The 13,953-nt window shown below is 40.7% G+C and overlaps 1 protein-coding gene across 4 annotated transcripts in view; it reads left to right on the forward strand.

The window, feature by feature from the left end:
• The window catches only part of ylpm1 (YLP motif containing 1), a 142,815-nt gene that overhangs the window by 38,662 nt on the left and 90,200 nt on the right, over positions 1–13,953 (forward strand). For 3 of the 4 annotated variants that reach the window (XR_015757843.1, XM_043697112.2, XM_087989654.1), the window contains 2 exons: positions 6,201–6,467; positions 12,952–13,137. Coding sequence is in view for 3 of the 4 variants with exons in the window: in XM_043697112.2 (XP_043553047.2) it covers positions 6,201–6,467; positions 12,952–13,137 (453 nt within the window). In the remaining variant the exon portion in view is untranslated. The remainder of the gene's footprint in view (positions 1–6,200; positions 6,468–12,951; positions 13,138–13,953) is intronic. The other variant, XM_043697113.2, reaches the window with a different exon arrangement.

A 13,953-nucleotide genomic window follows, 5' to 3' on the forward strand; every position in this document is an offset into this window, starting at 1 on the left:
AAATGGTGGAGTGGAACTAAAGGGAATTTGTGCATTCCTCCAAGCTCGGTTGTAGCATCTTCCATAGATATTTGTCAGAGCAGAAGGAGAGACCAGTTCAGGCTGCAATATATTGTTTATATGTGGGTTGAAGTAATCCTGTTCTTGATCCCATTAAATTGAAGGAGTAATGTTGAATATGGACAAGAAAACTTTGTCATTACCATCTCTGAAATGTTGAATAAATATTCGGGAGCATAGAAGCAGGCCATTTGGCCCTTTGAGGCTACTCCACCATTTGATAAGATCGTGGTTGATATGGTTGTGTTTTCCATTTCCTGTCTGTACATTAGAATGCTTGTTGTCTTTTGAATAATATTACATAATTTAGCCTCAAGACTCAACCTTCAATATTTTCTCCAAAGGAAATTTCATCAGTTGACAACCTTGTGTTTGTGTATGTGTGAGAAAGAGAGAGAGGAAGAGAATAGGTTTCTTAGCACTATTTAAAAAGGCAGTTCTCTTACTGTTAGTCTATAAACTCTAGTTTTAATTTCTCCCAAAAGATGAAATATTTTCCTGGCATCTACCCTATCCAGTCTCCTCAAGATCTTGGGTTTCCAGAAGATTGTTTTGAATTCTTGAACCTCTGAATAGAACGACTCCATATGCGCTCTGGATTGGAGACTGGGGTTAGGGTGTAGTACTATTGATTGAGCTCTGAAGACTGTAGGTGTCACAGTGGGTTTGCAATGTGAACACAAACAAGGAAATAATTAACTTATCTGGTCCTTAGCAATTTGCCTAGCACACATGCAGCATATTCCTTGAGATAAAACCAAGTCTTCACACTCAGAGCACCCTCTTTCATGTTTTTTTGGTACTACTACTTTTCTAAGTGGAATTAACAATGGCAACTTAAAATTGGACACTGATGTGATGCTGTGGTCTGTCAATGGAAATCTGTTCTACCAACATGTATAACTTGATGGTCTGGTATATTCATCACTTCTTCAACACCATTGAGCCAGGTGACCAGCCCTGGTTCTAAAAAAAGCAGCGCTGTGTATACCTGTAAATGAGGTCTCAATATGTTTGATGAATAGCACAGGACTGTATTAACACCAAGTAACAAGCTGCACGGAGTAGAGAAAAGTAACCAAAGGACGACATAGCCAACCTCACATATTACTATCCAGTCAATCTACAGTAAGGGGGCAGCACGGTGGCACAGTGGTTAGCACTGCTGCTTCACAGCGCCAGAGACCCGGGTTCAATTCCCGCCTCAGGCGACTGACTGTGTGGAGTCCAAAGATGTGCAGGTCAGGTGAATTGGCCATGCTAAATTGTCCGTAGTGTTAGGTAAGGGGTAAATGTAGGGGTATGGATGGTTTGCACTTCGGCGGGTCAGTGTGGACTTGTTGGGCTGAAGGGCGTGTTTCCACACTGTAAAGTAATCTAAAGTAATCTAATCTAATCTAATCTAAGTTATCAGCAAAGTGAATGAAGGAGTGATCAGCAGTTCCTTTAAAGTGTCAGTTACTCACCAATAATCTATTTGCTATTACACAGTTTCTATTCTGCCAGAGTCTTTGTATTCTGGATTTCATAATAACTTATCTGAATATGGACAAAAGGGCTGAAAGGCTAAAGTGGCTACCTTAGACATGCAACTGCATGTGATACTAAGTAAGCTTCATAAAACTTTAATAAGTGGGAAGTAGGATTAAAGCCAGTGTATGAATTCATACTCATCACAAAGAAAAGGTTGTCGTAGATCAGTCATCTTGGCCCAGGACATTGCTTGATGTCTGTCCAGTGTCCTTGGCAGAAGTGTCAGTAGCTGCTTCCTCAGTATCTTCCCTGTTACTCAATGTCAGAAGTAGATTGGCTTGCTGATGATGGCACAATGTTCAACTCAATTCATAATTCCTCAGATAGCAATGTAGTCCAGGTCCCTGTCCAACTCGGGGGAGAAAGTGAGGTCTGCAGATGCTGGAGATCAGAGCTGAAAATGTGTTGCTGGAGGAATTCCTGAAGAAGGGCTTATGCCCGACACGTCGATTCTCCTGTTCCCTGGATGCTGCCTGACCTGCTGCGCTTGTCCAGCAACACATTTTCAGCCCTGTCCAACTCAACCAACATGAACTGATAAATGGGATATGCTGTTGTGCCATGCAGAGGGTATTATCATGGTCGAAGCAACATTCACGTGGTCACATTAACCAGAAGCTTAAAGGACCAATCACATAAATTCTATGACTACTACACTAAGCTGCAGCCTAAATATTCTATTAATAGGTCATCCACTCTACACTTCTGACTGAGATGGTTACAAGTGACTCAGCTTGTGTTTGAACTTATGTAACATGGTGGAGAAGTGGTAATCCTGCTGGATGAGTGCTCCAGAACTCCAGGCTCTTGTTCTGAGGATATGGGTTCAAATCCCACCATGGCAAAGAGTGAAGTTTGAATTCAATTGAAAATCTCGAATTAAAACCTTGCCTAATGGTAACAATGTAACCAGTCACAAAGCTAGTCCCTTTTTTTTCTAAAGGCTGTTACTTGGCTCAAGGATGCTCTGTTCCTGAATTTCTTCAGAGGGGTAATAAACCGGGCCGAGCTCCGATCAGTCTGGTTTGGTATCGAGATCAAAAAGATTTTGAGAGGCCTTTTGTTTATATGTAAACAGATGAGACTTCAGGCCAAAGTGGTCATGTTTAGAAGTGACCTGCATAAAGAAAGGGAAGTGGTCAGCTCTCTAGCTATATCAGTTCACAGTTATGCCATTTGGAATAAATAATGCTCCAGTTGCATTTCAGAGACTGACTAATAAGGTCATTGCCGAATTACCCATATTGATGACCTGGTGATTTTTAGTCACTTATGGAAGGAAACTTTACAGCATTTATTGGACATGTTTGATCAACTTCAGAAGGCAGGCTTAGTGTACACTAGCTAAATTTTAAGTACAAAAATGCCAGACTGTTTAGATGGAGCTTGTGGTTGCAGCCATTCAATTTGACAATTGTTCATGTGGTAGGTTACGAAAACGTGATTGCCGATGTATTATCGAGATTCAAATGAGATATGGAGGCTTTCAGTGATAGGTGTACCGTGGCCTGAATTTGCATTGGGTTGTGCATGTTTGCATGTTATAGTTAGTATAGTGTATATGTGTGTTTAGACTACTAACTGAGCTTTGAAGCCTTAAAATGAAATCGTCTTTTGGTATCGATGGTTTTTCTTTTAAGGGGGAAGGTGTCACAAAGCTAGTCCCTTTTTGTTTTGGTTCAAGGATACTCTGTCCTTGATTTTTTTCAGAGGCTAATAAACCTGGGCCGGGCTCTGATCAGTCTGGTTTGGTACAGAGATGAAAAGGATTTTGAGAGGCTTTCTTTTGATATGTAAACAGATGAGACTTCAGGCCACAGTGGTCATGTTTTAGAAATGACCTTAATAAAGAAAGGAGTGGTCAGCTATCTAGTTCGCTACTATCCTTTCAGGAAGGAAATCTGACCATACCTGGTCTGCTGTACATGTGACTCCAGACTCTCAGCACTATGGTTGACCCTTAACTGCCTCTGGACAATTAAGAACAGGCCGAGCCAGCTGTCCACATCCCATTCATGAATAGAAACAAAGTTTGCCTCCTAACTCCAAAGATTTTCCAACACTTAAAAGGCACAATTCAGGAGTGCAATAGATTACTATAGATGAAAAATTTTTCTGTTACCATCAGTGCTGCTTCCTGCTCTTGTCTGGAATTGGAAAAAAATGATCAATTTTTGCTTGCAATTTCCATCCATTTTCTCACTAAGTCCACCTCTGAGTCTTTACTCGACTATCTTGACTTCTTTGGGGACAGGCTGTCCACCAGTACACATTATACGCTCTCTGACCTTGTTATTCACTCGAGAGATATGGTATTTCTCGATGGCCAGCGTTTATTATCCGTCCCTAGTTGCACTTAAGAAAGTGATGGTGAGCTGCAGTCTACATGCTGTAAAGGACCCACAGTGCCTTTAGGGAGGAAATTCCAAGGTTTTAACTTAGTGACAGTGAAGGAATGGCAATATATTTCCAAGCTGGAATGGTGAGTGGCTAGGAGGGAACTTGCACAAAATGGTTCTGTGTTAAGGCCTCAATTATTATTCACATTATTCATTAATGATTTGAATAATGATATTGAAAATCATATATTCAAATTTGCTGATGACACAAAGTGATGTGGCATTTTAGCATAAAATTACAAAGGAATATTAATGCAATGAGTGAATGGGCAAAACTATGTCAGATGGAATTCAGTATAAGCAAGTGTAGGTTAGTCATTTTGGACCAGAAAGGATAGATAAGGGTACTTTCTAGACTGTGTGAAGTTGAATACAATGAATGTCAAAAGAGACTTGCATTCAGGTGCATAATCTTTAAAATGTCATGAAGAAAATAACTAAGAAAGCCCCACTTGGAATACTTTAGCATATCTGGGCACCACACCTTGGTGGACTTGGAGGGAGTGCAAGGTAGTTTTACAAGAGTAATGCTTGGACTTCAGGGGTTAAGTTATGAGGAGAGATTACACACATTAGTCCTGTTTTTTCTCGAATGTAGAAGGTTAAAGGGTGATCTGATTGAAATTTTCAAGATATTAACAGGAAAAAGATAAATTATTGCCACTGGTTGAAGATTCTAGATCTAAGGAGTATAGTGTGAGAATTAGGGCCAGACCATTCAGGAGCAATGCTACAAAGCTCTTCTACCAGAAAGAGTGGTAGAAGTTTGGAACTCACTTCCACAAATGGTGGTGGATGCTGGATCAGTTGTTAAGTTTAATCTGAGATAGATGAATTTCTATTAACAAAGGTGTTAAGGGCTATGGGTTAAAGATAGGTAGATGGGGTTAGGCCGCACATCAGCCATGATCTCATTGAATGGTGAGACAAGCTCCTGTTCCTTTGTCTTCCTAGCTCCTTAGCTCCACAGCTGGTGGTTCTGATGTAGGAACTTAAACCTGCAATGATAATGTTCTCCATAGCTGCTACCTGCTGAATGTTTCCAAAATTTTCCATCTGTGTTTAAATGCATGGATTTGACAATAAAAGGCTCTTCTTTGTTTGTGGATCATAAGTACAAATGAGACGTTATTATTAAATTATTTTTTGTATGTTATGGCAGGCATTTTCTTGTGTTTGTTAGTTATTTCTCATCATTTGGAAGGAATGTATTATTATGAACTTACATGTTGCAGGGACTGTTTGCAAGGATTGTTTACTATGTTCTACTCCTTGGAATAGATCGTTGAGGATCCCACGCAATTGCCAAACTATCATTAATGAGAACTCTATGAATGGAATGGAGTTAAGAGAAAAAGAACTTAAATTTTTTTTATTTGTACTCGCAAATATATCTTGCAAGCTTGAAACTAGTAAAAAATGGGTCAATGTTAAAGCATATGGCAATAAAAGTGAAATTTCCTTCAAAGAAATGTGCTAATGAAGTAGTATTTAACATTTCAGTATTTGCAGTTTCTTGTTAATTTCAAATTAATTTGTAACTATCTAGTGAGAATATTAATTTACCTATTTAATGCTCAGTACATTTCTCTCTTCTCAGTTGTAGCTTGACCAAAGTTTGGTCTTTAATACTCTTCTGTGACAAAAACCTTAAGATTACATTCTGATTCCAAATCTGTCATTTTTCATGTCATGATTAGCCTAAGTGGGTTGTCAAAGTAGCTGGAACTTTATGGCTTGTAATGTTGGATCAAAACAAATAACTATCGTGAAGCAGAGAAAATTCAATTTGGGTAACATAAGGGTTTTAGCTACAAAATAGCACATTGTATCCGCCAAACAATATTATAACATTTTGAAATTATTATGCAGAATCTGACACTCACTGGAACTCAGCAAGGACATATAATGTGGGTTAAAAAGTATGGTATTAAATGTTCAAGTTTCACTTTTGAGACATATGGTGGGGAATCAGTTAGACGTTTTAGTATGTAATAGGTGCTAATAGATATGAGAATTACCTAGATCTAAGAATATATTAAAAAATTACAAGCTCAGTAGTTTTGATGTAATATGCATAACAACTTCAGAATATTTTGTCCATTGATGCAACATAGTTTGCATAGGCGATGAACCCAGGAACAAACATGTGACTGTTGAGTTGTAAACATAAATTAACGTGAATTGTCTCCACCCTCTTGCCATCAGCAGCAGCAGTATTGGTATCAGCAGCACATGCAAAACCTACAGAAGCATGGGAACAAACAGTATGGAGGACAGCATGAACAGAACCAGAGTGATGAAATGAATGAGAGCAGTGAATCTGTGCAACAGAAAGCAGACGAGGCCAAAACTCCTTACACTACTCAGCCACCATTGCCACCAGCTCCACCTTATGAGGCTCCCAAAACACAACCACCACCTCCACCACCCAAAGAGGAGATACCGCCCCCACCACCACCTGAAGAAGCAAAGGTAGGCAAAGCCTGTTTGTGTCTTCAGTGTAAATTCATACCACTATATTTTTCATCTGTAAATCCATTTGACATGGATATAACCAAACTCATCTTGGCAAATAAACTTGCATATTGTCTTGGCTAAACTTAAGGACATGCGAATGACTTACGCATAAATATCTCTACTTCTTGCCGATCATCTCAAGGAAATTTTCATCCATGGATCTTTGGATAATTTAAGACAATTGTGTACTTAAGGGAACTTTAAGAAATGTTTAATTCTTAAGTTGTTTTGAAATCTTCAGCCATTTACAGGAGTGTAATTCACTCAGTGGGTTAAAAGATTTCCAACATGAATACTTTCTAAATACCTGACTCCTTCCTTTGACCAGTGTGACACATGCATGTACTGGAAGCAACATAAATTAATACGCCAGGATCTGTTCTTTGCGGACAGAAATAACACATAAAAGCATTTATTCTTGGTAAAACTCAGCAAAATAGGTGATGGCCTTTCTTTGCTTCATACCTCAGGGCAGTGTACTAACCAAGTAGTCAATCAGTCTGGTTTAAAAATTTGAAAAAGCTTGCCTATAAAATATCAGTCAGCAGTAACTGGTAAATTCTCCATGGGAATGTCTCAACCAATCAGTGCACTTTGCAGTTACCAAAACTCTCCTTTCATGCAGTATAAATATTGTTTCCCCTTCAGTTTGGTATTTCTTACAAATCGGCCTGTTGAGTACAAAATTTTGACAAAGTGTTTCTTTATTTAATAACACTTTTGATATCTGTTAATGACCTGGTCTTGGGGGCATAGGGTGCAATTTCAAAGGTTGCAGATTCCATGAAACTCTTCAGTTGCAGTCACCAGTGAGGAGGGTAATAGCAAGGTTCAGGACATAAATATTCAGATCTGGCAGCATCTGTGGATAGAGAAGCAGAGTAAATGTTTCAGCTTGATCTTTTCTCAGAATGGAAAAGTGTTATGATCCCATCTGGTGATATAATCGGAGAAGATAGATACCAGACATGCACTTGGCTTGATGAATCATATTATCTTTTGTTTCGGTTTTAAAGACGTTTCTGACTGAAACTAAGTAAATATTGCTGCGGATTTTGTTGTAGTATTCTGGTTGTTTTGATGTCGAGATTTGGTCTCATAGTGATGCCCACATTCCATGAACAAATAAATAAAACATGTTTACCTAATCCATTAGAGATTATTGAGAATGTAATATGTTCTGTGATTAAGGGGGAACCAATGGGCTACAATCGGATTTCTAGAAAACATTTGAGTGCCACCTTAAAGGTTATTGCAGAAAGTAAAGTCTCATGGTGTAGGGGTAGCAGATCAGCTGGCTCACAGGAAGCAGACAGCAGTCATAAATCGGCTTTTTCAGATTGACAAGATGGAATGAATGGTGCACTGAGGAATTAGTGCTGTGACCTCAACTACTAAGAAATTTTATAAATTACTTTGAAGTGATGGAAAGTCTAGTTGCCAAATTTGCTAATGGCACAAAGAATGGGAGGAAGCTAAGGTTGAAAGGAAATGGGAGGCTTCTTACAGATAGATAAATTGAATGGGCAAAGATCTGGCTAGTGGAGTATAATGTGGCAAAATAAAATGGTCCATTTTGACTGGAAGCATAAAAAGAAGCTATAATCTAAATTGTGAGAAATTGCAGAGAGTGAGGTGCAGAGGGATCTGGGTGTCCTAGAATAATAATGGCAAAAGATTAGACTGCAAGTGTAAAAAGTAATTAGGAAAACTAGTAGGATGTTATCATTTATTGTGAGGTGAATTGGCCACAAAAGTATAGAGCTGGAAATGTGTTGCTGGAAAAGCGCAGCAGGTCAGGCAGCATCCAGGGAACAGGAGAATCGACGTTTCGGGCATAAGCCCTTCTTCAGGAATGAGGAAAGTTTGTCCAGCAGGCTAAGATAAAAGGTAGGGAGGAGGGACTTGGGGGAGGGGCGTCGGAAATGTGATAGGTGGAAAGAGGTCAAGGTGAGGGTGATAGGTCAGACTGGGGTGGGGGCGGAGAGGTCGGGAAGAAGATTGCAGGTTAGGAAGGCGGTGCTGAATTCGATGGATTTGACTGAGACAGGGTGGGGGGAGGGGAAATGAGGAAACTGGTGAAATCCGAGTTCATCCCTTGTGGTTGGAGGGTTCCTAGCCGGAAGATGAGGCGTTCTTCCCCTAACCGTCGTTTTGTTGTGGTCTGACGATGGAGGAGTCCAAAGACCTGCATATCCTTGGTGGAGTGGGAGGGGGAATTGAAATGTTGAGCTACAGGGTGGTTGGGTTGGTTGGTCCGGGTGTCCCAGAGGTGTTCTCTGAAACGCTCCGCAAGTAGCCGGCCTGTCTCCCCAATATAGAGGAGGCCACATCGGGTGCAGAGGATGCAATAGATGATGTGTGTGGAGGTGCAGGTGAATCTGTGGCGGATATGGAAGTTTCCTTTGGGGCCTTGGAGGGAGGTGAGGGGGGAGGTGTGGGCGCAAGTCTTGCACCTCCTGCGGTTGCAGGGGAAGGTGCCGGGAGTGGAGGTTGGGTTGGTGGGGGGTGTGGATCTGACGAGGGAGTCACGGAGAGAGTGGTCTTTACGGAATGCTGATAGGGGAGGGGAGGGAAATATATCCTTGGTGGTGGGGTCCGTTTGGAGGTAGCGGAAATGACGGCGGATGATGCGCTGTACATGGAGATTGGTGGGGTGGTAGGTGAGGACCAGTGGGGTTCTGTCCTAGTGGTGGTTGGAGGGGCAGGGCTCAAGGGCGGAGGAGCGGGAAGTGGAAGAGATGCGGTGGAGGGCATCGTCGGGCATCGTCGACCACGTCGGGGGGGAAATTGCGGTCCTTGAAGAAGGAGGCCATCTGGGTTGTGCGTTTTTGGAACTGGTCCTCCTGGGAGCAGATGCGGCGGAGTCGAAGGAATTGGGAGAATGGGATGGCGTTTTTACATGGGGCAGGATGGGAGGAGGTGTAGTCCAGGTAGCTGTGGGAGTCGGTCGGTTTGTAGTAGATGTCCGTGTTGATTCGGTCGCCTGAGATAGAAATAGAAAGGTCGAGGAAGGGGAGGGAGGAATCTGAGACTGTCCAGGTGAATTTGAGGTCGGGGTGGAAGGTGTTGGTGAAGTGGATGAACTGTTCAACCTCCTCGTGGGAGCACGAGGCAGCGCCGATACAGTCATCGATGTAGCGGAGGAAAAGGTGGGGGGTGGGGACAGTCTAGTTGCGGAAGATGGATTGTTCCACATATCCTACGAAGAGGCAGGCATAGCTGGGGCCCATGCGGGTGCCCATGGCTACTCCTTTCGTTTGGAGGAAGTGGGAGGTTTGGAAAGAGAAGTTGTTCAGGGTGAGGACCAGTTCAGTCCGCTACATCGATGACTGTATCGGCGACTGTATTGCCCCTTTACCTAAATTGGTTCCATTTAGGTAGTAATCTGCCTTCCTGTTCTTCTCAGCAAAGTGGATAACCGTACATTTATCCACATTAAACTGCATCTGCCATGCATCTGACCACTCACCTAACCTGTCCAGGTCACCCTGTAATCTCCTAACATCCTCCTCACATTTTACCCTGCCACTCAGCTTAGTATCATCAGCAAACTTGCTAATGTTGTTACTAATGCCATCTTCTATATAATTAACATATATTGTAAAAAGCTGCGATCCCAGCATTGATCCCTGCGGTACCCCACTGGTCATTGCCTGCCATTCCGAAATGGAGCCGTTTATCACTACTCTTTGTTTCCTATCAGCCAACCAACTTTCAATCCAAGTTAGTACTTTGCCCCCAATACCATGCGCCCTAATTTTACTCACTAACCTCCTGTGTGGGACTTTATCAAAAGCTTTCTGAAAGTCCAGGTACACTACATCTACTGGATCTCCCTCGTCCATCTTCAGAGTTACATCCTCAAAAAATTCCAGAAGATTAGTCAAGCATGATTTTCCCCTTCATAAATCCATGCTGACTCTGACCTATCCTGTTAGTACTATCCAGATGTGTCATAATTTCATCCTTTTATAATAGACTCCAGCATCTTTCCCAACACTGAGGTCAGACTAACTAGTCTATAACTTCCTGCTTTCTCTCTCCCACCCTTCTATAAAAAGTGGTATAACATTAGCCACCCTCCAATCCGCAGGAACTGATCCCGAATCTATCAAAGTCTGGAAAATAGTCACCAACGCATCCACGATTTCTCGAGCCACCTCCTTCAGTGCCCTGGGATTTAGACCATCAGGCCCCGGGGACTTATCAACCTTCAGACCTAACAGTCTCTCCAACACCAATTCCTGGCAAATATAAATTCGCTTAAGTTCACGTCCTTCAGCCACTGTTACCTCAGGGAGATTGCTTGTGTCTTCCCCAGTGAACACAGATCTGAAGTACCAATTCAATTCTTCTGCCATTTCTTTGTTCCCCGTAATCCCCTGTTTCTGTCTTCAAGGGCCCAATTTTAGTCTTAACCATTTTTTTGCCTTGCACATACTTAAAAAAGCTTTTACTATCCTCCTTTATATTTTTGGCCAGTTTACCTTCGTACCTCATTTTTTCTCTGCGTATTTCCTTCTTAGTAATCCTCTGTTGTTCTTTAAAAGCTTTCCAGTCCTCCATTTTCCCCCTTTTCTTTGCTATGTTATACTTTTTCTCTTTTAACTTTATATGTTTCTTAACTTCCCTCGTCAGCCACGGCATCTCATGCCTCCTCCTAGGATCTTTCTTCCTTTTTGGAATGAACAGATCCTGCATCATACACAGAAATATCTGCCGTTGTTCCTCCACTGTCATCCCTGCTAAGGTATTGCACCATTGAACTTTGGATGTTTTCTCTTCAAGGACAATCTAGTTAACTATTTAAAGATTTGGTGCCATTCATTTAAAACAAAGATGAGGTGAAATTTAGAGAGATTAAGTGGAATTCTAAATCTTTTGAACTTTCTCTCTGAAAATGTGGAAGCATGGTTTTGTAATATTTTTTATGGCAGAACTGGTTGTACTCTTGATAAGAAAGAGGGTGAAACATTATTGGGGTGGATAGTAATGTGGATTTGAATCTCAAAGTCTACTTCTGTTCCCTGTTTGTACAAGGACGTGCAGATGTATAGTAGCACTAGCTTTTGCACAAATACTGTCTAAGGTGTTCTGACTTGGAATTGTATTGTCAGCCATCGTTGTTCTTGTGTCAAACCTATATTTCATAGCTGCAACACTTCAAAGTAACAGGGTTTTAGCAATACACGATCCTATATTTCAACTTAATCATGGCTGTTAGTTAGACACCATAACCAGATACCTTACGGTCACTGACCCCAAGATTATATTTTATTATTTAGAAGCTCATTTGGCTTATTTTAGTTCATCCGTTCAAAAACATTGTAAATTCTTACTACCCTCCCTTCTCATCCCAAACCCACACCACTTTCGTATGTAATGGATTCTTGAAGTCCAGATTTTCAACTCGGCTCTATCTGGGGGCTCATCCATTTGTTGATTGTTGTTTGTGCACAGAAAAAATCAAGACAGGATTCTGAATTTGAACTTTACTGGCATGAACTCATGTTCCCAGTTTTAACTTTTTCATACTGTTAGCTTCCACACATTATCAACTTTAATTGTTGAAGTGCCAAAGAAGTTTCTCCAGTCCAATAGAACCTTAATTTTAACACTGAATTATCTAACAAAGGTGTTTGGATACAAATGGAGATGTGAGTGCAAGATTTTACTTTCCTTTTCATTTCCCAAGTTTCCTGAAACCAGTTATGTTGCCACCTTAGATCCTCTGCTTCCTCAATAACCGAGATTAAACCTGTAAATCTCCTAGTCTAAGTTTGCCTCTTTATACGCTATGTATGCACAGTTATCATGACTGCATATTTGTTTTTTCCATAATTGGGAACAGCTTTAAATATCAATATTCACGTTTGCTAAAAGTTTGCTAAAGAGTAAAGAGAGTGGATTTTTGCAGATCTGTTCGAATGGAGAGATATTCAAAATTTTGTCTAAAGTTTTAAAAATTATTTTCTATTCACTAATACTATTTCGTATCAAAGAGATACAAAGATCTACTAAAGATTCTGAAGTTTTATGGAGGAAATAGGAGTTTAACAAATCTGTCTGCTTCCCAAAGATATTTCAACTAAGTTTCATCCAAAGATTTTTTGGTTAAATTGATAAGCTTTAAATGTTTTTAAAGGGATAGTATTTGCATCTCACTGGCGCTCCATTTCTGCAGTGCAGTGATAGCATGTGAGTTTTCACATTAATGTATTAAAAAAAAATTACAGGTAACTAGTTATTTGTATCAGATACAGTTTGGGAAGCATTGACATCTTCCTTAATTTTAGTTTTTCAATAGAATTGCATACATTCCATGTCAATAAAGTTATAAGCGCATGGCTGTGATTCAAGAATTTGTAGTTATGTTTAAATGTACCTTGCAAAACACTGACTTTATTATCCTTTCATATTTTGGATGCTCTTTTAGCCTACTATCCAACCTCCAGAGAATCCAGAGGAAGCAGAAAGATTGAAAATGTTGCAGGCAGCTGCAGCTCAATGGCAGCAACAGCGCATAGAATATCAGCAGCAGAACATGATGCAACAACATAATCAACTACAGCAACTCCTGCAACAGTACCAACAGTTGATGCAGCAAATACAGCACATACAGGCTAGTGCCATCAAGTTACATGTTTGTGTTATATACTTTTGCATGGAAATGCCAAGAGGTTTGTTTTTTAAACCTCTACTGTTTAAGCATTCATAACAATATTTCGGCCATACAATATAATAAAAGAAATAGAATGCCTATAGTGCAGAAAGATGCAATTCAGCTCATCAAGTCTGCACTGACCCCCCACCCAGACTCACCCTATCCCCATAACCTGACATTTACCACAGCTCATCACCTAGCCCGCACATCCCTGGACACGATGGGACAATTTAGCAAGGCCATTCCACCTAACCTGCACATCTTTGGACTATGGGAAGAAACCAGATTACCCAACGTGCAAACTCCACACAGAGAGCTACGCAAGGCTGGAATTGAACCCAGGTTTCTGGTGCTGTGATGTTTTGATTCTGAGAATATAGAAATAATAGTTGTTCCTGAAGTATCACTCCCAAAACTATGCACAATACTTTGTGCCCTTATAAATGAAGTTTAGAATAACGTATGCCTTTTTAACAACTGTCTATCTGTCCCTGGTACAGGTAGTGTCTCTTTCCAACACCTAAGTCTCTCTCCTCCTATGTGTCCTTTAGAATAGTACCCTTCAGTTTATAATGTCTGTCTGTGCTTTTTATACCAAAGTGTATCACCTTCCAATTATTAGCATTGAAGTTTGATCTGTTTTCAATTAGCTGTTCCACCAATGCATTATATCCTTTTGAAATTCTACACTGTCATCCCCACAATGAACAGTTCTTCCACATTTTGCAAACTTTTAAATTACATGCTGCACACCAAGTTCTAGATCGCACATTT

This window comes from Chiloscyllium plagiosum, unplaced genomic scaffold (genome assembly GCF_037043375.1).
Source record: "Chiloscyllium plagiosum isolate Xiang-an unplaced genomic scaffold, Cpla_swu_hap1 HiC_scaffold_8, whole genome shotgun sequence".
Lineage (NCBI taxonomy): Eukaryota > Metazoa > Chordata > Chondrichthyes > Orectolobiformes > Hemiscylliidae > Chiloscyllium > Chiloscyllium plagiosum.